At 45.5% G+C, this 27,405-nt stretch overlaps 1 protein-coding gene across 2 annotated transcripts in view; it reads right to left on the bottom strand.

The window, feature by feature from the left end:
• Nucleotides 1-3,556: 3,556 nt before the first annotated feature.
• Nucleotides 3,557-27,405, bottom strand: part of RNLS (renalase, FAD dependent amine oxidase) — a 57,041-nt gene continuing 33,192 nt past the window's right edge. For both annotated transcript variants that reach the window (XM_054288397.1, XM_054288398.1), the window contains 3 exons: nt 11,921-12,094; nt 7,046-7,221; nt 3,557-3,775 (listed from right to left, as the gene is read on the bottom strand). In XM_054288397.1, coding sequence (XP_054144372.1) covers nt 3,584-3,775; nt 7,046-7,221; nt 11,921-12,094 — 542 coding nt within the window. In that variant the 3' untranslated portion in view covers nt 3,557-3,583. The remainder of the gene's footprint in view (nt 3,776-7,045; nt 7,222-11,920; nt 12,095-27,405) is intronic.

The raw sequence follows: 27,405 nt of genomic DNA, 5'->3' as shown, positions 1-27,405 counted from the left end.
TTGAGCCCTCAGCACTAAAAACCCTTCCCCAGATGTTCAAGGATGAGGGACAGCCATACTCACCTGGCTGGGTTTTTTCTGTGGGATGAAAATTGGGAAAGGACAAGCCTTTCCAAGCATCACCACAGCCTCCAAGAAGACAGCAACCTGCCCTGCACCCCCTATACCCAACACTAAATTTCTCCACTGGGGTTGAGACATTATGGGAATTTTTGAATGAGTTAGAGATGGGACTTCTGAACTGTGTTTGATGATGTGGGTGTTTGGTTTTTTTGTCTTTTACATAGGTAGGAAGGGTGAGTTTGGCTCGCATATTTATTGTATGGTTTAGAAGGTCATAAGACCCCTAGTTACAAGACTTCTTAAGGATTTACTGACTAATAAAACAAGGAGATTTAAGTTTTTTACTTAATCTTTAAATATTATGTCTTATTATTGTCTCATGTTACAGTGTAAGCTTTCTTAGCCAATCATGTTATGACACACAAACCTACAGTACTGCATTCTAAACTTCTTGTTTACCCTTGTAACTACTTCTATTTTTATATCTTTAAGACTCTAAACTTTCTTCTTTTTAGTTAAAGTGTCTCTGCTTTAAACTGTAAATCCACATTCTCCCTTCTAGCACCTAAGTCTGGAAGCCTTTTCTAAGGTCTCAGATAAAATTGTGTGTTTAATTCCAAGCCTGGCCTTACAAATTTCTGAGAGCTCCTTGCATTTTGGATTCCACAAGCCATAACTCTCTCCCTGTTTCCATTTATTTACCTCCAGAGGAGAAATTTTACTTGGATCTTCTTGAAAATGAAGCCAGTCACTCTCCCTCCTCCTCCTCCTCAGCCAAGGGGCTGCTCCGTGCCCGGTGGGGCTGATCCTGGAGGTGCCACCTGAGAGTGGGAATGAAGCACAAATGCCAAGGAGGATGGTGCCAGGGAGGAGCTGCAGTGATCAGGGCACAGCAGCAGCAGAAGGCTCTGGGATTTCAGCTCTGCCTCACAAAGCGGCTTAGGGACAGCACAGCTGAGCCAGGGGATGGATTAGAGGCAAAAACGGCTCTGGCTCCGGGGAAATCTCTGCACGGAGGCTCAAGGTGCTCAGAGAGTGCCATGGTCCTCCCCTGGGAGCAGCTGGGTCTGTCACAGCCTCCCTGTGCCCTGTCCCAGCCCCCCTGTGCCCTGTCCCCATCCCTTGGAGCTGGTCACTCTGGCATTTGCAGCCCAGCAAACGCTGCCCTGGCCCAGGCAGCCCCAGAGCCCTCTGTGCCAGGCTGGGGATGGTGACCCAGACACAGCCAGGGTGGCACAGGGTCAGGTTCCTCTTCCTTGCACTGACCCAAGGAGGAAACTCCTCTGGCAGTGTCACACCCCACGCTGGTGGCACTGCAGCAGCAGAGACTCTGCTCTGAGTCTGGGGCTGCACCAGCACAATGTGCCCCTCCACCCAGAGGAAATGTGGTCACAGGGGTGCTTTCAGCTGGGCAGCACCTCCCACCTGCAGCTGACTTTTAAAAATAATTAAAAAAAACCAAAACAAACAAACTCAACACAAAAACCCCCAAGTCTCCAAAACTAAATTAATCTCTTAAATTATTTTCATATGCTTGCGCAAAACCATGGCCTGAGTCTCTGGAGACAGAAGAGATTTGTCTGGTTGATTTCCTGGGATTTTCCCTGCATGGATGTGACTTTTCATGGCAGATCCATACATTGCAGCCCTGTTCCCATATTCCCTGATCCCAGAGTAAGAGCAGTGGCTGCACAGGGTGCCACAGGCCAGCCCTGCCATGGGATGTTCCCTGGTGGAAATTACCACAGCTGGGAGCTGGAGGGCTTTGGGAACCCATGGGCCTGGCTTTCCTTGTGATGAGGAACACAAGGACATCGTGGTCTGGGAGCTGGGAGGCTCCAGTCCCACTTCAGGCTGTGTTCATGGCACAGATGAGAACAGACACAGCCATGCCCCTCATCTGGGAACAAGCAGAGAGAGGCTGGAATGGATGGATCTGCCAGTTAATCAAAAATCAGGGGAAATCCCAGGAAATCAACCAGACAAGTCTCTTCTGTTGCCACCCTTCTGGATACAGAGGGCTCTTTGAAACATCACCATGTGTGGGAACTCCACATCTCCCTGCTCCCAGCATTCCTGCTGCCCAGAGGAACACATCCAACACCTTTTCCTCTCCACCTTAAAAAAAAAAAAAAAAAAAAAACAGGTAAAACCAAGCAGGTTTTACTTAAATCATCTTAACTGGAGGGATGCTGCAGAATTGGTAGCCTGGCATGATATTGTCAGGAAAATTTCTGCATGGAAAGGGTGCACAGGCCTTGGCAGGGGCTGCCCAGGGAGCTTTGCAGTGCCCAGCCCTGCAGGTGTCCCAGGAAGGGCTGGAGGCGGCACTCAGTGCTCTGGGCTGGGCACAAGGTGGGCATCATGGGCTGGCAGGGATTTTTCCACCCCATTGATTCTGAGATATGAGGAAGGAGCAATTTGAGACTCACCAGGACTTGAAAAAGCTCCAAATTGAAAATCTCATGACTCAAAAACCATCTCTGAATCTGTGATTTGGGTACTTTGAGGCATCAAGGTGACCAAAGCTGAGAGACTGCTGAAAGGAGGAGTCAGAGACATCTGCACTGGTCTGTCACTGCTGCTGCTGATACAAAGCCCCTGAAAGAGCATCACAGCCCTTCAGAGAACAACCATTGAGCCAAGGACACCTCACATCCAGTTTTCTGCCTTCTTTTAAAATTAACAAGTCTTAAATTCTTAGTGTCACTTAAAATGCTCCACAAGAAATGGCCAAAGGCAGCAGTAAATCACAGTGGTCAGCTGGTGTGACACAGGATGTCAGATTTGGGTGAAATGAAGAGATAAAATAAGAAAAACAGAGGCTGAATTGTACTCCCCTAATGGTTTAAATCCTGTCTGCTGTATTTTGTTATTTTCAGTGCTGTGGTAGAGAGGTACTAGACTTGTGACACGTGACTGAAGAGGAAGGGCAAGTTAAAATGAAATTCAGAATAAATAAATTATTTCCTACTTAATTTCTGAGGAATTTCTGAACCAATCCAGTGTCATCCCTGCCATGGGCAGGGACACCTTCCACTGTCCCAGGCTGGTCCAAGCCCCAAAATCCAGCCTGGCCTTGGGCACTTCCAGGGATCCAGGGCCTGCCCACCCTGCCCACCCTAATTCCCAATATCCCATTCAGCCCTGCCCTCTGAAGTAGGAAGCCATTCTCCTTGTCCTGTCACTAGAACAAGGAGAAAATAAGGAGTTTCCAGTGAATAAACTCTGCAGCTTCATGGTTTTTGTGGTGCTTCAAGTCAGGCTCCTCTCCTTGACATAATTTTCATGGGCTGTAAAAGTATCAGGAGACCTGGCAAGAGTGCTGGAGCTCTGTGCCTCTGTCTACAGCCAGGGAAAGTCTTATTTTAATCAAAGCAACCACTCTGAGCACAGATCCTGGAAAATTCAATTTAATTCCATCCCAATAATTATTCCAGGGCGCTGATACATCTTCCTTTATTTGTTTCTTCCAAGATGATGGTGATCAAATTCGATCTATCACAGCAAAAATTCATAATTAATCTAGAGAAATTTTAGCAGCCTGAGTTTGAAATTGCTGTAAATAAGGCTTCACAGCCTCTGCAAGACTCATGGCAGACTCTATGCAGCCATCAAAGTTGGAACGAGTGAATCCATCACCCCCACAGATCAGGAGAGGCTGAGTGTGAAGAATCATCTGTCCTGGACAATTGGGCACAGCTCTGGTGACCTGAGAATGACAAACATAAAGGGAGTGGGGAGAGAAGTATTTCATTTACCTGAATTTCACACACACAGAAAGATCTGAGTTCCTGAGAAGCACATCACAGAACCACAGGATGGTTTGGGTTGGAAGGGACCTTAAAAATCATCTCTGCCATGGGCAGGGACCTTCCACTATCCCAGGCTGCTCCAAGCCCTGTCCAGCCTGGCCTCCCACTCCAAAAGATCCAAACATTAACCAACAAATATCACAGTAAAATATTTACTTCTGGGAGATGAATAATTAGAGTAAAACTTGACTGTGTGTGGACATGTAGAAACTCTACAGTTTGTTGTGTTTTATTCTCAGTAGATATGACCTGTCTGAGATCAAAGAGGTGTGAGGGTGATCTCACATCAGCAAATGGGGCTTGCAAAATCCCAGACAGTTCAACCTCCTGTCTCTGATCACAGAACCCCAGGATCCCTGAGGCTGGAGAATCCCTGCCAGCCCATAGAGTCCCAGCTGTGCCCAGTGCCCACCTTGTCCCCAGCCCGGAGCACTGAGTGCCACCTCCAGCCCTTCCTGGGACACCTGCAGGGCTGGGCACTGCAAAGCTCCCTGGGCAGCCCCTGCCAAGGCCTGAGCACCCTTTCCATGCAGAAATTCCTCCTGATGTCCAACCTACTAAAGCATGATACTCTTAAAATTTTCTTTTGATCATTCCATGGATTTCCACCCAGTAAACCATTGCTGTATCCCCTCATGGGACTGTCAGCTTCCAAGAAATCTTGCTAAATCCAGGGATTTTTCCACTTTACCCTCCGCTGGCCACTGCTGAGACATTCTCTGCCATGTGTGGATGAGCTGCAAAACACCCACGTTTATGTTGCTGGCTGCATTTTCTGCTACTGGGTGTTAGCATCTCTCCAAAGGAGGAAATTAGCTGAAATAACCAATTATAACCCCTCACCTTTTATTCAGCTTAACAGAGGAATCTATCCAGGTATGGCAAATCCAGAGCTTCTCCCTCAGACCAGTTTTAAGACAGTACTTAATTTATTCCTGAATTTTTCTCACTGATTGAGCTGAGTACAAACAATGCAGAAAGACCTGACAGAAAAAGTCTTTTTTGAGCGTCTTTTCTCTTTGGCTACCCAGTGTTTATTTGGTGCTGGCTGCACCAAACAGCTACTACCCCGCCTGGTATTTGGTCAAAGATCTTGGAGGTGTTTTCCAGCCTCAGCAATTCCATATAAAGTGCCTGTGCCAAAGACACACGGTGGGTTGGGAAGCTGCTGGCTCTGAATGCTAATGGTGCCTTCACCATAATTAGAGCAAAGGGGATCCAGAGCTGCAGCTGTGCTGCTAAGTAGTGTCAGTAGAATTTTGGAAGTCCTAATCCCTCATCTGCCATGGATAATTGTAATGTCTGCATTTTAATCCCAGGATTGTGTTTGGCCATGTGAAGGATGTTACAGCCGGATTTAATTAACGAGTAGGATAAATCCCAACTAAAAGAGTCAGGGGAAACAGGCACCCATCTTATCAGTTCCCTTGGCCTCTGTGGCAACAGCTTATAATTGAAAGTAAAGAGAGCTTTAGGAGAAAGAGGGAGCTCTGCCCCAGATATTTCATTTAGGCAGTGATTATTTTATAGGGTGGTTTAGAGATCTCTTTATCGAGATAACGGGTCTGACCTACACGGACTTATCTGCAACCTAAGACATATTGACATTCATCCACCAAATTACAGGCTGCTGATAATTCCTCCTGTGGCACCAGCAGCTGCTGGACTCAGAGCCCTGGCTGCCAGCAGGAATTGGATGGGGTTTGGGAGCCCTTTCCAGAGCTGGATCTATTGTATTTGCAGGGACTGCCCTGACAAAGGCAGAAATGATGCATTTGATTTTAGGGTTTTTAGAAGGTTAATTTATTACTTTATTATATTAAAGAATATTATATTAAAGAATATAAAAATATTTAAACGATATTATATTAAAGAATATTATATTATATATATAATATAATATATATAATTATATATTACATTATGTTATGTTATGTTATGTTATGTTATGTTATGTTATGTTATATTATATTATATTATAGTATAGTATATTATATTATACTAAAGAATACAGAAATTTACTGAATGTTAAAAAGATAATAATGAAAACTTGGGACTCTTTTTAGAGTCCCGACACAGCTTGGCTGTAATTGGCTAACGAGTTAAAACAACTCATACCAGAATTTAATTAGGTAATTACTTTTGGGTAAACAATTTTTAAATACGTTCTACGCGAGCAAGACACAGGAGAAGCAAATGAGATAAGAATTGTTTTCCTTTTCTTTGAGGCTTCTCAGCTTCCCAGGAGAAAAATCCTGGGCAAAGGAATTTTTTCAGAGAATGTGAACGCCACATGGATCCAACTCTCCCCTGAACTGATAAAGAGGAACTTAGAGAACACACCACAACTTTTGTAGGTTTTATATAAGGATTAATACCAGTGCTGAGGTTGCTTTTGCAATCCACCAATACTTGCAGAAAAATAAACTTTGTGCTAACCAGACCAGGTTCCCAAATTGGATGCAGATCAAGGCGTATGAGCAGACTCCACAACAGCCATCCACAGCAACTTCAAAAAAGGAAAAATTTTTAGGGGACTGCTTTAAAAGTAAATATTTTGCATCCACCTCCATGTTGAAATTCACCAATGTAAATTAACTTGAGAGGCTTTGGGTAAACATGGAGATACACTCCAGTACTTTAGGAAATCACCAACAATTTCCTTGGATTTTTAAAAGAAGACTGCAAAATATGCACATTTTGCTATTATTACCCTTAGGTAGTTTACTTTTAAATACATTTTGCAAAACATTCTGTTAAACTGAGCTGGGCCAAATCAAATAGCAACAATTAGTTCATCTGTACTTCTGCTTTTCTGTGGCAGGGTGGGAATTTTGCTAATAATACCACGTACTTTTGGATGCACAGAGATGTATTGAGCCATGATTTTTAAATACCAGTGAAAATCCCACCGAATTACGTGGGATTTACTTCCTTCCTGTACACTGCTCCTACCCCTGCTTACCAGGAGAGCTGCACAACTCACTGCTGAGCCAGGCCCAAGATGTTAAAAAATGGCTAAAAGTGACCTGGCTGCGCTGGCCAGCCCTGGATGCTGCTCATGGCTGCCTGGAGGAATTTGTTATGGATATTGAGCAACCATCCCCTCTCCTCCTGCTCCCTGAGGATGGAAAATGCAGCCCCAGCAGGTCCTCCCAGCTGAGTACCTGGGAGTATCTCCATCTGTGGCACTTGATGCTGCTTGGTTTAGGCAGGGAGGGCACAATCCTCTGCAGGTGGCTGAGGATGATCTGCTGCACCTCCTCAGGGTCTGAGTCCAGGTGCTCGCTGCCAAAGGACACAGTGGTGTGCACCACGACTGAGGGCCCCATTTCAGCAGACTCTGCAGGAAAGAAAGGAAGAGGAGAGGTGCTTTTGAAGCATTGCTCATTCACATCTGCCTTCCCCACATGCTGACAATTGTGCCTCTGGCCTGGGAGTCAGTAAGAGCAAAAATATCTGTGGTACCACTCTTTTCTCCCAGATGGGAAAAAAGCACATGGAATGAGAACACAAGTCAGGGAGGAGAATCTCTGCAATAGCCTGGCCTTGGACACTTCCAGGGATCCTGAGGCAGCCACAGCTTCTCTGGGCAACCTGTGCCAGGGCCTCAGTGTAAAAAAATTGGTGGTTTTATCTCATCTAAATCAACTCTCCCTCAGTTTAAAACCATCAGACTTTGTCCTAACAGAAAAATTTGTTTTCATCTATGAAATCATAGCTCAAGTGCTGACATTGATCCCAGCAGACTTGGAAAGGGCCAGGCTTTGTTTTCTGCAGCAGATGATTCCTGTCCCCTTGGCATGTTGGCTTGTCACCTTACAGACATGGCCTAACGACCAGCAGCCAGAGAATTTGCCTGGATTAGGGGATTTTTGGGTGACCCTATGAGCAGGATGGAGCAGGACACAATGTGGGTTATGCTGCATTTCAGCTGAGCTGGCTGTTCAATCAAGTGATTCCCTCAAATCCCTCCTTGGGAAGCCTCTCCAGGTTAGACCCTTGTTTGGACTAGCACATTCTCAGAAGAAGATTTTATTTTCAGCAAACCAGTGTTTTCTGACCCAGGAATCCACAAAGAAAGAGGTGCTTGAACACTTGCTGACCATTCTGGCTGTTAGGCACCAAGCTTGATGAACTCCTTATCTCTGCCCTGCCACTGAAGAAACCAGATCCTCAAGATCCGCTCTGGGAAGGTGACACATTCCAGCTTTCCAAACCAACTGTTGGAGTGCTCAGGGGTCGTTCAAGGGTCTCCAGCAGAAAACTGTCCATGGATGTGATAGGCACACATCTCCCACAGGAGTGTTCTCCTCATTTTAGGGGAACAGCATTGAGTATTTTTCTCACATTGCTGCCCAAAACCTGGAGCCGTAACGGATCCCGATAAAACCGCGATGTGTTTGTTTCCTGACCCTCAGGGATTTCTAAGCTTCCTGGGGAGATGTGTTTTGCCATGTGAGCCCTATTCTGGTCCTGGCTAGCAGGAGGAGAAGGGGTTTTGCCACACCAAACAAGCCCTGGAAGAAGGGAATGCTGCTGGGTGAGCGTGGAGGGCAGCAGAGAAGCTGGACACCTCCGGACAGGCTGGAACTGCATCCCTGCTCTCTGGGAGGCTTCACACGGTGCCAAAAGAGAAGTCAATGTGCAGGCCTCAAAAACCCTACCTAAAAGTTCAAAAATATCAACTTTACAGTGATCAACCTTACTACACGTAGAAAGCAAGAGAGGTGGAGGGTCACTTTCACAATGCCACGCTGCTGTTTGAGAAGAGGGCCAGCAAGCTTCCCCATTATCCTCAGAAATTCCTGTGGTTCCTAAAGTCCCATGTTCTCCCTGGAATAAAATCTACTCCGTGAGAAGGCACATTTGGGAGGAGTCATGGAAAGAATGGCACTAACTTTTTCATATTCAGAAACCCAGCATTTAATTAGCCTTACCAACAGTTTCTGATTATTTTTCTAAAAGGCAGGCAGAGCTGGCAGAGGATTACAACACAACCGGCTGCACAACGAGGCAAGAACTTAAATAGTTCTTTAACTCCTTCATCTTCCTAAAAATTCTTATTTCAGGAAGGAAAGGAATCTCTATTTCAAAACTGAAGAGGATAGTCAGGAATTATACAATGCCAAAAAACCTGCAAGGCAGATCTTCCCTTTAAATTACATAACCCCACAATCCTGGAGCAAAAGAAAGGAACCACTTCCCCTTTGATGTGTCATCTATCTTTAGTCCTCCTGGAATGCAGAGAGATGCAAAGACTGCAGTATTCCAGAAATAATTGATGCTGGAGAATTCCCACTGTCCCCCCCGACCTGGTATAAATATGGATGGGGTGTTTGAGGCAGCCAATCCCACAAAGTGTTTAATATTCATGCACGCCACACAGGGAATTCAGCACACGCTTCTGGTGGGCTCTCCCTTACGTAACATCACCTCTGCAGGCAGGCATGGGATTCTGCCCACAGCAGCTGGGATCCTCAGCTGCTGGGAAAAGCCTTCCCTCCTGGAGGCTCCTGGTTACACCAGGAATTGGGGGCATCAGGGATAATTGCTTTATCAAACCCACCCTGCTGTGTGATGACAGCAGCAAGGCCGGTTTGGGTTTCACTGGTGCAACGCCCACGAGTTGGATGTCTCTGCTTTACTGAGTCGAGGCAGGGACTGCCACATCTCACACAAGTGACAAGGACACTCTGGGCTTCCAACAGCCTTTGCTGCTGGCCTTTGAGGGCTGGACTAGCTGCTTTAGGGAGATGTTACATGAGTCCCTCAGCAGAAAGCTCACGGGATCATAGAATCATAAAATGGATTGAGGATCGTCCAGCTCCACACCTCCTGCAGGGGACAACTACCAGCTATAGTTATTTTCTCTGGATCTCTACTGTTCAAGGCTGTTTATTAAAAACCTATTTGAGGTGGCAGTGAGGGTGAGATAAGCCTCCATTTATTGTTGGATACATCAGGTGAAGAAACAACTGGAGAAAGTGATGGCTTTTAGGGAATGATGACTGCCCTGGAAGATCTCAGCTGCCTCACCCAGCAATTCTGCTTGCTGTGAATGTTTACTTTTTGGTTGTCACCATCCTCTTCTTCAAATGAGTCCAAATAATCAAGGTTGAAGAACGAAGGAGTGGGAAGATGATGAGTGGAGTGGAGTTAAAAGGGACAGCAAGGTGCTCCTGTGCCTCCCACTGAAATCTTCTGCAGGACACTTAAAAGCACAGGAAGAAAAATGCAGATGCAAAATACTTGCATATGTGCTAAAACAAGCATAAAGGAACTTTTTATTCATGTGTTTTGGTTGCAGGACTTCACATGTAAATAAATTTCACACTCAACCTCCCTTGCCTGTGCTGTCTAAAGCCTGTCTCCTAGGAAGAGACACACACACACAATTTGTTCTTCTAAGAAAAATTTGCTCATATAAACAGAACTCTCCCACAATTCAAAGGAAATTTTCAGTGAGAAAGGTATGTGTCAACACTGATGTTCTGGTACTTTCTATGTATTTGTCAACAATATGCCCCAAATAATGTGCTTTGTTCTTGGTTCAATTGCATCTGGAGACAGCAAAGCTGTTTGATAATTCCATCACAGTTCCATATTTGCTGGTTTTGGTGCTGGGGCTTTGAGACCACATGTGCAGAGAGGTGGGGAAATTATGGGTGAATTCCTGCTTGACAATGGTAAGGATAATATCAGCAGGTCCTATTAACTATCAGGTATTTTTCATTGAACACAACAATGGAAACAGAATCTCAGATGCAAGAAAATCTCCAGCTGAACGCTGTCAGTAACAAGGAGACAATGCCAGAGGAAAAAAGATCTCTCTGTATTTGGCTTTCCTTAGGCTCTTTTTTCACATATTCACCTAAGTCCCTGCTGGAGAAAGCACATCAGGGTGTCTGCATCTTTATTTTGGCCAGTCCAGCCATTCTTCTCTTTTGTCAGATCAACAGGCTAAATTCTTAGGCTAAACAACAAATTTGACTTGCACAGAGGATGGAGAATCTCTCTTACAAGGAAGGAGAGCTGGGAGTGTTTTTCCTGGAGAAGGGAAAGCTCTGAAGAGATCTCAGAGCCTCTTCCAGTGCCTAAAGGGGCTTCAGGAGAGCTGGGGAGGGATCTGGGACAAGGGATGGAGGGACAGGACAAGCAGGAATGGCATCCCAGTGCCAGAGGGCAGGGATAGATGGGATATTGGGCATTAGGAATTGTTCCCTGGCAGGGTGGGCAGGCCCTGGCACAGGGTGCCCAGAGCAGCTGTGGCTGCCCCTGGATCCCTGGCAGTGCCCAAGGGCAGGCTGGAGGGTGGAAGTTGTCCCTGCCCGTGGCAGGGGGTGGAGCTTTGGGTCGTTAAGGTCCCTCCAAGCCAAACCATGCTGGATTCTGTGACTCTAACTGGTCTGCCAGTGTTTTTTCTTGGGCTATTCTATGCCATCCCACTCCTGGTAGGTGAAAGACATTTAATAAATAAAACACACACTTCCTCAGCTGCCATCCTCCAGAAAGACAGGAGAAGGGTTTGTCTTGGGGCATACTCTCCAAGCCCTGCTGAGCATGTGCAGCCATTTCAGGGGCTCTCCCTGGTCACAAAAGCAGCCTGGCCGGCTCTGAACTGGGCTGAGAAGCTCCAATTACCCAAAGTCATTCTTGCTTCCAAGCCTTGAGGAAAGAGCAGGAGCTGGGTGATGGGAGACAAACGGGCGAGTGCACAGACCAGTGTTTAAACAAAGGAACCCCAGCTCTTTCCTGGAATAGCAACATTTTGATGTCTCCAATCCCCTGACACTGGTCTCATAAAGGCAGTAACATAAACCATGTGCTGGGGGCTGACTTTCTGAGGGCCAGCCCGCTCTCATTGTGTGCTTCATTACAGGCCAAAGGCGACATGAAACGCCATCCGCCGCGGCCGGGAGTTGAACACTGGAGTTAAACACTGCCTCTGTTCAGAGCAGCAACACTCAATTAAACAGCATTTCTCATGCTCTGCACCCTCCATTGTGGCTGTGTTTAAGGGGAATAATGGGAGCACTGACCTATATTGCGCTTCTTGTTATCGATGGAGATGAAGCGCACGCAGGGATTATCGGCGATGTAGCGAGCGGCCCAGGGGACACCAATCCCTGTGCCAGCCTCATAAAACAGTCCCAGGGCATAACGGGATGAGTAGCTCACAGATTCCAGTTGCTGCTTTTGACTTTCATTAATTACTGTGAAAAGAGAGGGAAAAAAAAAATAAAAAAAGGGAAAAGGAAATCAGACAATCCCTCTCCGCTCAGAACATTAAATATGGGAATGCTGCGGTTAAGCTGATTATTCCTTCCTGAAAATGACCAGACTGCTAAAACTAAGAATTTAATATTAAGCCCAGTGCTTTGTAGGTTTTTTTGTGTTTTGGTTTTTTTTTTTTTAATTTTTTTTTCTGGGACACCTCTTCATGAAGTTTTAATGGTGCATTATGTGGAGTGTGTCCCTCCCCCAGCTGCTGGGGGTTCATCACCCAGCTCTCACTTCTAACTTGAAATTTCGATGACTTTGGTGACTTTTTGTTTCAAATCTTGCCTCAAAGGGTGAATAAACAGCAATAAAATGCTTGGGTTGCCTCAAGGACATCAAGTAAATGGTCCTATGGCTCGACAAGCACCAAAATTATTTCACATATCAACAAAATGAACTCAGAGCCTCTTGAACCTCTGGGGAGAAGAGCCCTGTGACTTCTGTGCTGCAATTCAAATGAATGAAGAAAACCACACTTCAGCCTGCAAAAGGTTTGTAGTGAAGTTCAGCTCCTTCAGCTGAAGGAATTTTAAAGCAGTTTGGAAAATTTCAGAGCAAGCACGAATCCTAATTCCTCCCTATGATTAACTCTTCTATCTTCTAATTACAGCAAGATCTGCTTTTTTGCTGCAACTTCGTAATCTTCATAAAAAGCTGCACAAAGTAGCTTTAGCCCCACGGTGAGCATTCAAATACTATTTAATTTCATGCCACAGGGAAATCCACCAGCTTGGCTAATTGTGGAGTTCAGTCCCATGTCTCTCCTCCTGTGACTGGATGGATGTCCAAGGCTCCTGTGAGCTGGAGCAGCACACAGCAGAGACAACAGCTCAGCTGATGTTGCATGAGGAAAGGAACAGCTCACCCCACAATGGGGCAGGCTGACCAAACTCATGGCACAGCACTGTGTCCTGCCAGCTCTCCCAGCTGAGGGGCTCCTGGTGGGTCTCCCCCACCAGCCTGACCTAATGCCCAGCACACCAGAAGATCACAAGTCAGATTCTGTCACAGACATCTTTTATGGAAAATCCTTTCCTTAGGATTTTTCCTCCTGAGAAGCTGAGAAGCCTCAGGAACAAAATGTAAACAGTGATTATCTGCTGCTGTGGAATGCAACAGGTGCATCTGTGATTGGTCTCATGTGGTTGTTTCTAATTAATGGCCAATCACAGTCAGCTGGCTCAGACGGAGAGCCCCAAGCCACAAACCTTTGCTATCATTCTTTGCTATTCTATTCTTAGCTAGCCTTCTGATGAAACCTTTTCTTCTATTCTTTTAGTACAGTTTTAATGTAATATATATCATAAAATAATAAATCAAGCCTTCTGAAACATGGAGTCAGATCCTCATCTCTTCCCCAATCCAAGAACCCCTGTGAACACCGTCACAAGATTCCACCTCAAATCCCACCAGAAACCAACCCTGAAATGCCCCCAAGGGGAAAAAAAAACCTGAAAAAACTAGGGGTGTTTTTTCACACATTTTCCCCACAAATTTGTTGGGGAACAGAGAAAATGAGAGAGCAGAAAGAAGCACTGACCAAGGCACAAAACCTGGGGAGAGGAAAGGAGGAGAAAAAAAAACATCTGCAGTAGGTGGTGGTGGGGGAAGCAGGACTGGCTGAGCACAAAGGGCTTTGAAGAAGCTCCCTTTGCCTCTCCAGTTCTCCCTCTGAGAAGGGGCTGAGAGGAGCTGCCTCTCACCCCTGCACTCAGATCTTCCCAAGAAGGATTTACCCCAAGGTCACTCTGCTTTCTTCCTCCCCTGGGACCCACCCAGGGCTCCAAAGGCCCAGAGCAGCCTGGCATGCCCATGGCAGGGCTCTGGCTTCCATCCCAAATTTCTGTGCTGCTCAAAGGCTGACCCAGGCTCCTCAGGCCTGTCTCATTTCCATCCTCTTCCACAGCTTCCCTGCAGCTCCTGCAGCCCTCAGGAGAGGGATGGGGATGGATTTCTTGGCTTGGAGGGGAAGGCAGGGATTAAGCAGGGCTTTGGGGCAGGCTGGAGGGCTGCCCTGGAGGAAAGGATGCCAGAAGGAGAGGACCTTGCACATCCCTCCCTGCTGGAAGTGTTCCCTGGCCTGAGTTCCTGTGAGCTTAACATGGTGCCAGCACCCAGGAACATCCAGGGCTCTCCTCCAAGCAGCAGCAGAGATTTCCCTAGGGCTTGTCCCAGCCCAGCCAGGGCACAGAGCTGCTGCTGAACACATTAAACCCAGCCCAGGGGACAGATCCCACACAGAAGCCACCCCCTGTCCCCTCTCAGGAAGGAGCTGTGCCCAGCTGGGCTCCCAAATGTCCATCACCACCTTCTTACAGCCACCACAAATAACCACACTGCATTGCACATCCTTGCTGTGCTCCAAAAGAATAGAAAAGTCCTATAAACAAACAAATATGAAGTTGAAACATCCCATCTAGAACACTACACCTTGTCCAGGTTGCTCTGGCTACTCCTTTTCCCTTGGGGAAAGGAACATAAACAAGACCTCCTCCAAATTCCATGCAATGGAGCTGAGCTTCTCTGCTCCTCAGGGTGGGAATCTGCTCCAGGTTTATTACAGGGAACCCCTGAGCAGGTACAACCTTCACAACACACAGTGCTGCCAGAGCTGGGGTGGCCAGCTGGCTCTGAAGCACCTGGTTTGAGAGCCACCATGTCCATATGGAGCTGCCTTCAGGAGGTGTCAGGGGTCACCAGGATGTCTCTGGGGTTGAACAGCCGCACGTTGGGCGCCAAAATATTGGAATTAAATCCCACTATTGCCGGATGGAACGTGCCTGGGCTCGTCTGACCCTTGCTACTTGACCAAAGGTGGCAGCTGTGGTGGTTTCACCTCAGCGACAGCTTTGGCTGGCTGGGTGTGTGGTGTTTCACTCCAGAGACACCTTTGGCTGGCTGGGTGTGTGGTGTTTCACCCCAGAGACACCTTTGGCTGGCTGGGTGTGTGGTGTTTCACCCCAGAGGCACCTTTGGCTGGCTGGATGCTGCAGCTGGGCGACTGGGACAAGTCCAGGCAAGCAGGAACTCAGGTTTACCTCTGGTGGAAAGGCTTTAGGCGATGGTGAAGGAAAAAGGAATCAGGTTCTGCTGGAGGGTTTGGATCTTTATTCCTAGCACTCAGGTCTCTGAATGCAGCAACAGCTCCAACAGAACCAAGAACCGCGTGGTTGCTGCTCCCTTAACCCCAGGGAGAGGGGGAGGGAAGGGGTAGGGATCCCACCAACCAGGTAAGGGGGGCGAAGTCTCAGGGGACAAATGACAGCTGGATGGCCCAATGTCCCCAGGGCTGAGAGGCATCTTTTGAACTTCGCCCTTGCTGAAATGCCAAGATTGACAGACAGCACTCAGCAAGGGGGCAAGGGAGGGGAAGGGAGAGGTTATTGGCGCACCTGGGGGAGGAATTGGGATAGTTGAGACAGGCTATTACACCACACCGCAACAAGGATGGATGCTGGATAGCTAGATTGAGGATAAACAGAGATTTTGTCAGGTGCAAACAGGCCCCTGCAGGTGGTGCTTGGCCAGGGGATGATGGGGAAGTGCAGGATGGAAGGACACCAGCCCAGCTGGGCAGGCCAGGACAGGGGAGAAGAGGGAAGGGAGGCACCTCCAGGGCTGGGACCTCCCAGATCCACGGGCTGTAACCAGCCAGGGCAGCTCATTCTCATGGCCAGGGAAGGAACAGCTTGGGAAGAAGTGACTTTTCCAAGCCTTGGGGAGATGTATAACATCCAGGATGAGGACAGGCTGCAGTGCCCAGCACCTGCAGGTGTTTGGGGACAGTGACAGGCTGCTCACCTGGTGACATATGAACCCCAGAGGAGCTCACACAGGATCCCCGAGGCTGGAAAATCCCTGCCAGCCCACGGAGTCCCAGCTGTGCCCAGTGCCCACCTTGTGCTCAAAGCACTGAGTGCCACCTCCAGCCCTTCCTGGGACACCTGCAGGGCTGGGCACTGCAAAGCTCCCTGGGCAGCCCCTGCCAAGGCCTGAGCACCCTTTCTGTGAAAAAAGGTTCCTCCAGACCCCCAGGCTAAGGCAGAGCTGGGAGGGAACCTGCAGGCTGGCAGCAGGAGGGCCCTGGAGCCCTGGCCAGGCTCAGGGCAGCTGTCCCAGGTCACTGGGGCCACATCAGGGCATCCTTGGGCATGGGGATCCCCCAGCATCCCATCCCAGGGCTGCTCCCCTGGGGCTGCCTGGGGTTCTCTGTGCCCTAGCTGTGCCTCTGGTCTCTTTCTGACCACACCAAAAACCAGAACTGATTAAAACCCATCATCCCCAACAGTCAGAGTTACACCCCAAAATTTGAAAGTGCATTAATTCAATTACTGACGTGTGTTTGCCAACTAATTTCCTTCACTACGACTTAGGTTCTTAAAAAAAAAAAGTCTGTGGTTCACTGGGTTCTAAGCAGCTGCACATTTACCAAATGGAGGAAGTTTTTATAGCTTGAGAAGACAGGCAAGAAAGTGACGTCAAATTTGAAATCCAGCAGCTACAAAAAAAGCTGAGCTATGTGCAAAAACAAAGCTAAGAGTTGTAGGATTGAGGTTTTTTCCCCTGCTCCATCCATGCATTTCAGCAAGGCCAACAAGTTGATCTAAGGACATGGAGAGAACCTTCATTTTGAATTTCCATACTTTTATTGGTTCAAATGAAAACCAGACTGTTGTTTTAACGCTGGGTATGAAACCACAAAATAACTATTAACTTTTCCCCTTCCAACAAAAACGGTTACGATGATTTTAATAACATTTTGGAAATAAAAAACAACAAAACAACCCAAGCTTTCAGAACACAGAATTGCCCAGCATAGGGCCATAGTGATATTTTTAAAGCAACGCATGAAGACATGAAAATCTTGTATTTTCCACTGCAAGACTCAGCTCCAGCTGCACTGTGAGCCACTGAAGTGAGTGTCCTCTGGAGATTTCATCACATCAAAGCAAGGGCCATGTATACTTTATTTGCTGTTTCTGCAGACACTGACAGCAGAGTGGATTACTTATCTGTAACACTCAATAAATACAGCCAGGGCCTTTTATCTGCTGTTCCAGGGCTTTAATGTCACCTCGCTGCCTCGCTGGTGCTGTGGGAAGGAGAGGACCCAGAGATGCCACCAGGGCCAAGGCTGGAGCTGGCAGGCTGGGAGCACGGGCACCGTGCCATGCAGGAGGGAGCCCAGCCTCCCACACAGAGCCAGGGAGGCAAAAATAAACCCAGCTGTGCTAAAACAGCCTGGAACTGACTGGGCTCATCAAGGTTTCACCCTGGGCTCTTTGCTCTTTCTGCCAGAAAGCGCAGGAGGAGGTTGCAACATCACGGAATCACAGACTGGTTTGGCTTGGAAGGGACCTTAAAAATCATCTCTGCCATGGGCAGGGACACCTTCCACCATCCCAAGCTCCATCCAGCCTGGCCTTGGGCACTGCCAGGGATCCAGGGGCAGCCCCGGCTGTGCCAGGGCCTGCCCACCCTGCCAGGGAACAATTCCTAATTCCCAATATCCCATCCCTCCGTTCCCTCTAGCAGTGAGCAGACACCCTGCCCTGCAGACAGGCACAGCTGCATCCCTCACCACCAGCTCCTGGCCATTCTCACAGAATCCAGCAAGGACAGGGCTCCCTGCTGCACCTTTGGGCAAGAGCCACCACGGCCCAGTGCAGGACTCTGGGTGCTGAAACCACGTCAGGACTGCAGGGAACACCAGATGCTGCCATGTGAGAGGTATTTAAAACACCACTTGTTTTGGAAAGTTTCACTACTGCTAATTCAGCGCTGCTAAAAGCTTGTGGGGACCGTGTCCCCATGAAGTCACCCCATGACATCAGAGCTCAGCTGGCACGCCTGGAGCCAGCTCCTGCATGACCCCAAGGGTGTGTGGGCAAATTTGGGCAAAGAAATCAAGATCCTGCTTTAAAGGCTTCCAGGGATGAGAGGGAAAAGCCTCACTTTGTCTCACCAGCTGAGTGGCAGAGGGGATTTTGCATCCTGACAATCAGCAGCTCCAAAAAAGGGTGACAAACAGCCAGAACTATCTTCTGCTTTAGTGCACAGCAGCCACTGCCTAGAATGCTCAAAATCACTTATTAAGGTATTGCCAAGGTGACTAAATCTAGAGCTAATAGACATGACCAGCCACCAAAGCAGTAAGGATAAAAAAAAACCCTTTGGCAGTACTTTGAAGGAATGAAAGTGCTGTAAAAACTGCAAAATATGAGGATGCTGGACTTTTTACTTCAGGAGAAGATGGCTCTTCTACACCTTAACTTCTTTCACTATAAATTTCTTATTCTAATTATTCCATTTTGATGGGAATAGCATTAGGGCCTGGCTTGAACTTTGTGACTTTCACTGCCCAGCCACCCTGCAGCCTCCTCCACCTTCATTTCTTCTCCCACTTGATTTCAGTGACCACCTGCCTCTCTCACAGCTATGCCCTCAACAACCCCACCACTGACCCTGTGCCCCAAGAGGTTTTGTGGCTTCCTTAGCCTGCTTTGCTTAAGATTTTACTCACAGCAAATCCCCACACATCACCCAGACCCTGCTGGTGGCAGGGCATCTGTGAGTGCCCAGTGACCACCGCTGCTCTGAAAGCTGAAAAGGAAACTGCGGTTAAACGGCTGCAAAGATATTTTCAGCTCAGGTATCAGGCTGAGGGATCTTCAGAGATTCACCCAGCAGAATGGGCAGCTCAGATGGTATCTGCAGGGACAGTTTAATGTCACGGCTCTGCTCAGGAGGTGACTTGGGCTGGCGCGTTATCACAGCATTCCTCCACACACCAAAGCCTGCTTGGATGGGCACCCCTCCTTGCCCAGCAGGGACCTCTCCCGCTGCTCTCCAGAGGCAGGAGCTGCTGCCCTGAGCTCTGCAGCTGCGTGGGGACAGAGGACAGGCCCTGCAGGCCAGGCTCTCAGCAGTGGCCGTGCCACTGGCCCTGTGCCACCACCGTGCTGGCCGCAGCCCCTTCCCGCTGCCGCTCTGCGTGGGAGGGAGCAGAGGTTATGAGAAAGGCTCCACTTCTAATCCAGCTTCCTTATCAAACAGCTCAGAAGTTTGTTGGGTTGGTTTTTTTTTATTTTTAAAAAGGCAGCGTAACAGTTAAAGCCGGCCATGGCTGTGTTTGCACTGAAATGGTCACTAAATGCAGTTATTGCTGTGATATTCTTCCCACTGCTGGAATAATCCTGCTCACCTCTGTGTGTGTGTTTGCAACAAAAAGGATTAATTACTAAACAATTACTTCAAATCACAGCAGCCCTGGCTCACTTGGCACAGAGCTTTGTTATCTCAAGTCTGTGGCACATGAAGGAAAGGCACATCTAGAAATGTAGATGACAAAGAGGAAAAGAGATGCCGGGGGAGAAAAAGGCAGCACAACTGAGTTTTTTTATGAAGTTCTGATTTTGAGAACTAAGCTTGGGTAACCATCCATCAGCTGCTCTTGATGGGATGATTAGGAATTCACAGAATCACAGGAGAGCTGGGGCTGAAGGGACCTCTGGAGATGATCCAGTGCAGACAGGGTCACCTGGAGCAGGTGACACAGCAGCGCTTCCAGGTGAGACTGGGATGAATCCAGAGAGGGAGACACCACACCTTCCCTGGGCAGCTCTGCCACCCTCATGGAAAAAAGTTCTGCCTCCCGTGGAGGTGGAACTCCCTGTGTTTATGGCCATTGCTCCTTGTCCTCAGCATTTCACTCAGTATTAAACTAAAACTTTGCATTTTCACAAGAAACATTTCCATTCATCTCCTGCACAACCACACGAGTTCAAGTTCTGAACCAACAGAGAAATGGAACTGCACCTTTCCTAGAACAGGGGGCAAAGCTGGCACAGGGGCTGAGAGCCACCCACTCCTGTCTCCTGCAGGAAGGGCAAAAAAAATTAAAAAAAATAAAAAAGAAAAGAGGAGGAATGAGGAGCCAGGGGAGAAACTCCGTGGCATCTTCGCCAAATACTTCAATGCTCAACTCATACTTAAAAAAAACCAAAACAACAAAACAGCTCTGATCTCCAAAGCAATCATATTTTTGTTACTTTTAATAGACAATTCAATTTTTAAATTTGGCAAAGCAATAATATTTTTTGTTACTTTTAACAGACAATTCAATTTTTAAATTTAGCAAACCACTATCCTCCATCCCCAATTCCATATTTTCACCCTGCATTACACACAGCTCCACACTGCTCTCTCCAGCCAGCATGCTCACTCTGAGGTGGGTTTAATGCACATGCTGACATCACATTCACGTTTCCTTGTGTTTGTATTCATGAAGAAAAAAACTTTTCAGCCTGGTTATTGGGAGGGCTGAGCTGTGAGGGCAGAGGCTGAATCTCAGCCCAAAATCTGGTCGTGCAATGCCCACACACCACAGCATGGAAATGCAGCTCCCTGTGGGTTATTGCAGCCATGGTTTTGATCCAAAATTAATGACAAGTTGAAAATGTGAACCTCTGCTAAGCTTCCACCCTGGGAAGAACAGGATGTGACATTTATAAGCAAGCAGAACTAAAGGAGAAGACAATAACTGAGTGTTTCTCACCACCCAAACCCTTCCTGTGGTTACAGCACAACCTGCCTGGGGAAAGGAAGCCAGTCCTGTCATGGTTCAAAATGCCCACATTTCAGAAATTTCTTCCAGTTTGGTTTGGCTGTGCAGCATCCAGTACAGAGTAACTCCTTCCAGCAAGGAATTAAGAACCCCAGAATTTTCCAGGAGATTTTGGGCACGCCTGGAAATTAGATTCACTGAGAAAGAACCCTGAGAAATTAGTCAATAAAGCCCAAATAAAAAATAAAATGCATGTGTACACTCCAGTTCCTGCTTTGTAAGCATTTAGGGGGAGATGTGGATGATACCCATGGCAGATTAGCAGGACTGCAAATCCATTTCCATACAAAACCACATTTTTAGTGTGTTATTCTCACAGAGCCCACTAATTCTTGTAGCTGGATGTTGACAGAAACCAAAGACATCTTTAAGAAAATCTGATTTATTCAGGGATCTCTACATAGATGTAAGACCTTACCTTTGAGGTAAGAGATTTGGAACAGCCTGGCTATAAAAAATAAAGCTCATTGTCACATTTCCCCCGGATTAATCTGCAAATTAATTTGCAGAAGTTACTCTGTAACTTGATGTAGGAAGGAAGCTCCTCTAAGTCCTCTGTAATGACAGGGCACAGCAGGAAGATGAAACTGGATTAATTTGCAAATTAAGCTTCCTTCCTACATCAAGTTCCAAAGTACTCCACGCAGTTCGGGTACTCTCTGGTGCCAAAACGTAAAAGCTCATTACTTACATAATCACCATCATAAAACATTTAGCAAATAACTTCTTCACCTACTGTACACACAGCATTGAGCTGAATAATAAAGCCAGGAGGATTTATTTTCTTTAAATATTCCACCAGTTGCTGAAATAGCATTAAAAGCTTTTCAAGGCAACCAAGCAAGAGGTTGGATTATTGCTCCGCGCTGTGACTCAGGCAGAAGAAACACATCAATAAATTGAATTAGATCTGCCTGATGTTTGTGGTTTCTGTAGGGGTGGGACACAGCAACTGGGATTCTCCCACAAGGTCCCAGTAAAGGCAGACTCCTGGAAAACCTTCCCTGTTTCCCCTGGAACACCTTCCCCTGTAAAGCAACACCAGGCAGTGCAGTGCAGCTCCACAATATCAGACACCAAAGCTATTTCCATTTAAATAAGAACTGGAGGAAAATGCTTTCAGGCATTAATTATTGAGGAAGGATTCAGCTGGCCTCTGGAAATTTCCACTTAAGAGGAGATATTAACATATTTTCTTCACTTTTTAAAGTGCATCTGGTTCATTACCAGGAGGATGCAGAAGGAAGGAGTACAGGGTAGAGCTGTGCACATAAAAAGTCAAAGAAATCGCATTTAACTTTGAAAAGAACCCCCTTGGGGTGACTTGTAGGGGATTTTTTCCCCCCATTCGGGCCAGACTAGTAACTTTCAGTATTACCTCTAGTTGGACCTCTGCTTTTGGAAAGGCAGAGCTGGAGAGGAAGGCACAGCCAAGAAGGGTTTTGCTGCCATTCCCTCCTCCCTGCAGTCCAGCTGTGCTTCCTAGGAGGTTTTTATGCTAAGGAAAGGCTGTGTTAAATACTGAAGGGTCTGTCTGTTTAGTTAAGAAAAATGCTTGCTGGGGAGCTGAATGACCTTGCACATCTGTAGGGAATTTCTGGATGTCCGTCCTACTGCTCATTCTCAGCATTAAGCTTTGTTTTCTCAATTCATCGTAAACAGCCTCCCTTTTTTTGATATTATTAATGACTGTGAGCTTCTATCTGTCACACAATTTAGCTTAAATGCTTCCAGGCTGCTTCTCCGCCTTCCAGGGGTTTGGCCTGGAGTTGTCTCTGTATTTTACCATCCTCAGATGGGTTCTCTATCAGCTCTGTTCATTTCCACCCTCTCCTGAGCAGAACCTCAGTGATGCTGATGGGGATTTTGCAATACCTTTAAGTATTGGGGCAAAACTCAGGCCACTCTCTTCCTGTTCAGATTCCTATTATTTATATATTTATATATAAACATAATTTATTCCTATATTTATATATTCCCCAGATTCTCCCTTTGGATCTGGTTTAGACAAAAAAGTAACAAATTAGGAGTAAAACAAGTCTTCAATGGTTTTTTTTTTGGTTATGCCAGAGAACAGTAAGACATTTATGGTCTCTTCAGAAAGGATGTTTGATGGTTTATAACGTGCTGTGCTTGAATAAAAACTTTATTAGTAAATTTGCAATACCTTGAAATAAGTTGGACACCTGACTTCTCCAAGAGATGCAAGCCATGATGGTACAAACAAAACCAGAATTTAGTAGGGTTTTCTTTCATTAAATCTGCAAAGAATGATCCCCTTTATGGAGGTGATTCCTGACAGGAAATACCGTATCAGCTGCCCAATCTATCCTGCTTCCACCACAGGAAAGGACAGAGCAGTATGAAAGCAAAGAAAGGGAAAAAATGCAGCACAAAACAAATCCCAAAGAGAAAAGGGTTTTGAAAAGGCGTTTCTTAGTATAAAAGGCTGAGAGTTAGGATTGTTCAGCTGGAGAGGAGAAGCTTTGGGGTGACCAAATTGTGACCTTCCAGTGCTTGGAGCAGCCAACAAAAAACGATGGAGACTCATTACAAGGGCCTGGACAAGGGGGAATGGCTTCAAACTGGAATAAAGTAGGGCTGGATGGGCTATTGGGAATTAGGAATTGTTCCCTGGGTGCCCAGAGCAGCTGGGGCTGCCCCTGGATCCCTGGCAGTGCCCAAGGCCAGGCTGGAGCAGCCTGGGACAGTGGGAGGTGTCCCTGCCATGGCAGGGGTGGCACTGGATGGGCCTTAAGGTCCCTTCCAACTCATGATTCTATTCCTGAAGCCCCCAGGAGGGCAGAGCTGCAGCAAGAAGATGTTTTCCCCCATCTGATAAAGTTCTGTGCTCTCCCTTGAATGGGTGAGCTGAAACCTCACTAAATATCAAATCCCACTGCTCATTCATTCCACCTGCTGTGGAATGTGCAAAAGTCAAAAGGATCAGGATGACAAAGTCACCAGTGAGAAAGGAGGAAAGCCACTGGCACAGGGGCATGCCAGTGGTGCTAGAAAATTCATGACAAATCACACACAAATATTTGCAATATAAAATAACCCTAAATTATATTTGGAGGAAGTCTGTGATTTTCTACTGTTGGGAGAAATCTCATCACGAGCTGAAACACTGAATCCATTTAAATGTAATTTAAACTCCCAATGAGGCTTTCAAGCTTCCAAAGGCATACAAATGATTTCAGAGGGTAAATTCTCATCCTGCTAAGGCACAGCCAAGAGAACTCAGTCTGGTTTGTCAACACCTGTAAGACAAGCAGGAGGGAGGTGCAGCAGGTTTAAAGGGAAGAAAAAGGGGATAAGGCAGAGAGGTGACACAAGGCAAAACACTCATTTCCCTCCTCATCACCAGAGAAAACAAATATTTGCTTTATACAATCCACCACAACTCTGCCAGTGCAAACACAGAACTCCACTACCTGGCACTAGCAGCTTTTTGTGTTAGATACATATATGATTATATATAAAGACATGTATACAATTTTATATATATATATTTATATATTAATATATATTATATATACAAACACAGAACATTTATATATAATATATATTTATTTATTTTTATATATAATATATAAAATATTTTTATTTTTATATATATTTTATATATATATACAAACACAGAACTCCACTACCTGGCACTAGAAGCTTTTTGTGATTATATATACATGATGATATATAAAGATAATATATATATATATATATATATATATATATATATATATATAATCTTTATAGATATTTTATATAAATATATATTTATATATAAATATATATTATATATTCAAACACAGAACATTTATATATTATATATTTATTTACATATATATTATATATATATAAATAAATATATTAATTTTTATTTTATATATATATATATATATATATAGATAGATATATATATACACACACATATACACATACAAATATAGAACTCCACTACCTGGCACTAGAAGCTTTTTGTGATTATCTTCATATATAATCATTCATATACATATATATATATATATACGATTATATATAAAGATATATATAGATATAGATATAGATATAAAATCTTAATATATTTTTATTAAAATATATATTTATATATTTTTTAAAAAATATATAATCTTTATATATAATCATATCCAAAAGCTCCCTGTCCCATCCTTTAATTCACCCCAAACACTTTATTTTTGTGCCTTTCTGCCTTACCAGTATTTCAGGGAGTTAAGGGAAAGGAAATAAAGCCATAAAGTGTATTCTTCCAAGAGGAAAATACAACTTTACTGAAGAGAAAAGTTGTTATAAAACCTAGTAGCTAATGAGAAAGTTTATTTTTAGGAGGTTTCTGCACTGTAATAAATTAGTCCAGGAGAATCTGGGATGCACAATTTCAGGAATCCTCCTCCTGACATAAAGCTACATAACACAGGAGCATCACAGGGCTGGGGAATCTTTATAATCACCTCACAAACATCTACAGATCCAAATTTGGACGGAATTTAAAGTTTAACATTCATAACATTGTGTACAGGATGATAATAATAATAAAAAAAATCAAATCCATTTACTTTCATCTGAGAATTATCTAAGCAGTCCTACAAAGCAAATCCTCTTGCTGGGGAAGAAGCAGCTTTTGGACAATGGAAAATGCCAGCCTGGACAGACATTTCCTGCAGGAAGAAACTCTCATCCATCAGATCTTTCACCCTTTACATGACTCTCATCTCCTCTAAGAATGGCCCTGACAAACCTTTCCTTTTTTAAACCCACACCAAACCACATCTGCTGGGTTTCATATGAGCTACCAGAACTGTGAAAAAAAACACAATAAACCTCCTCAGAGAAATCAAGAGACAGAAATCAAGGATACAAAATGCCACTTGGGATTACACATGCCACACTGACACTGTCCACAGACAGAGCACACTTGAAATTTGGGGATTTTGTTTTATTCTGGGTGGTTTTTAATCAAATAAATTGTGGCCATTTTTCTTTCTAGGTTTTATTTTGCTGCTCTTTTTTATGCCTTTTCTTTTTTTTTTGTTCCCTGCAGCTGAATTAGTTCTAGACTTTCTGAGCCTTTCCTGCCAGAAGTTCTAATAAAGCAAAGACTGAAAAGCTGAAACAAACAGTTTTATCCTCCTGCTATTTTTAGAAGCCCATTTGAATTCTTATGTGCATATTTCAGTAACTAAAAGGGCAAGGGAGAGGGGAAAAACATAATTTCTGCTGTGTTCCAGCAGAAGAAGAATCTGAAGTGGATACAAAGGGAGAGAAAAGGGAAAAAACTGGGACTGGATAAAGGAGCAGGGAAAGAAGCAAAAGGGCAGATGAGAAAACCAAGGCAGTTTGTGCAGAGGAAAAATAACATTAAATGCAAGGCAGTAGGACAGGAGGAAAAGACAACAGAAAATACAGGGGAAGTAACAGATTTACAAACAAAAAAAGTTCAAGGAAAAGAAGGAAAAGCCTCAAAGTTTTAAGGAACAGTTTTCAAAAAGCAAGTGAAAGATGAATCAAGGGAAACACAAACTGAAGGAGGAAAACACAGAACTGAGGTTTCCAGAGAGAGGCAGCCCAGAAGGAAGGCTCACATAATAACTGAGATTAACAGGCACTTCTGCCAGATGTTCTGTCTCCCTGAACTCAGCAGGAACAATGGGATGGCTCCCTTTACTGAACTGGCAGGGAGTTTTATTTTGGGTTACACACTTCAAGAATTCCAGTTGCCTTGGCCGGTGCAGAATGCCTGAAAGTCTCTTTAAAGATTTCCACTGCCACTGCTGAAAAGGAGCATCCAGAGAGATGCTGCTCTCCTCCCAAATATGCTCTGTGGGTTTTATTTACTCTTCTGAACAGGAGAACCATAACAGATCTCTCCATCAAAAGCAGAATAGCTGAAAGTCCCTATAACAACCTAAAAAGTTGCTGTATTCTGTAACTGAATGCTCAGCCCCAAGCAAGCTCAGAGCTCATTCCACCTTTTCAGAAAAGGCTGAGACAACACAAAACCCAACCTGGAAAATTATTCAGACCCACCAGGAGCTGAAAGATGCTAAAATACACTAAAAACACAATAAATGCAGAAATTTTCAAGGCCAGCTTGAACAGAGCAACCAGGTCTCGTGGAAAGTGTCCCTGCCCCATGGCAGGGGGATGATTTTTAAGATCCCTTCCAAACCAAACCATCCTGTGATTCCCTGATCCTGTGAAATGGGTGAGGAGCTTCCAGTGGGTATTTTTAGTGGGCTCCTGCAGAGATGGGTAAGAAGTTTAAAAGTGCACAAACAATTAAATAAATGTCAATGGGAAGTTGCTAATGGCACAAAGTGGGCAGCCCTGCAGGATCTGTACCTTCCATGCAGGAAGCTGGAGTAGCAAAAAGGAGCAGAGCTTACATTTCATCCTGAAATGACAAATTCTGACCTTAAAAAGGAGCTGGAGGAAAAAAAAGATGTCTGGGAGATGGGATAATTAAGGAGGCTCAGCACTTCTCTGGACAGAGAATTCCCACCTCTAAGAGGATCAGAAAAACAAGAGGCAACAACTGGAAAGTTTTCAGAAGCAGGTGGTTCACTACCAGGAGTTCCATCTTTGAGGGTTTCTGCA

Source organism: Melozone crissalis, unplaced genomic scaffold (genome assembly GCF_028551555.1).
Source record: "Melozone crissalis strain CALT ecotype California unplaced genomic scaffold, PUWL_Pcris_2 ptg000062l_1, whole genome shotgun sequence".
Taxonomy (NCBI): Eukaryota; Metazoa; Chordata; class Aves; order Passeriformes; family Passerellidae; genus Melozone; species Melozone crissalis.
This window is presented reverse-complemented; position numbering and strand designations above follow the sequence as displayed.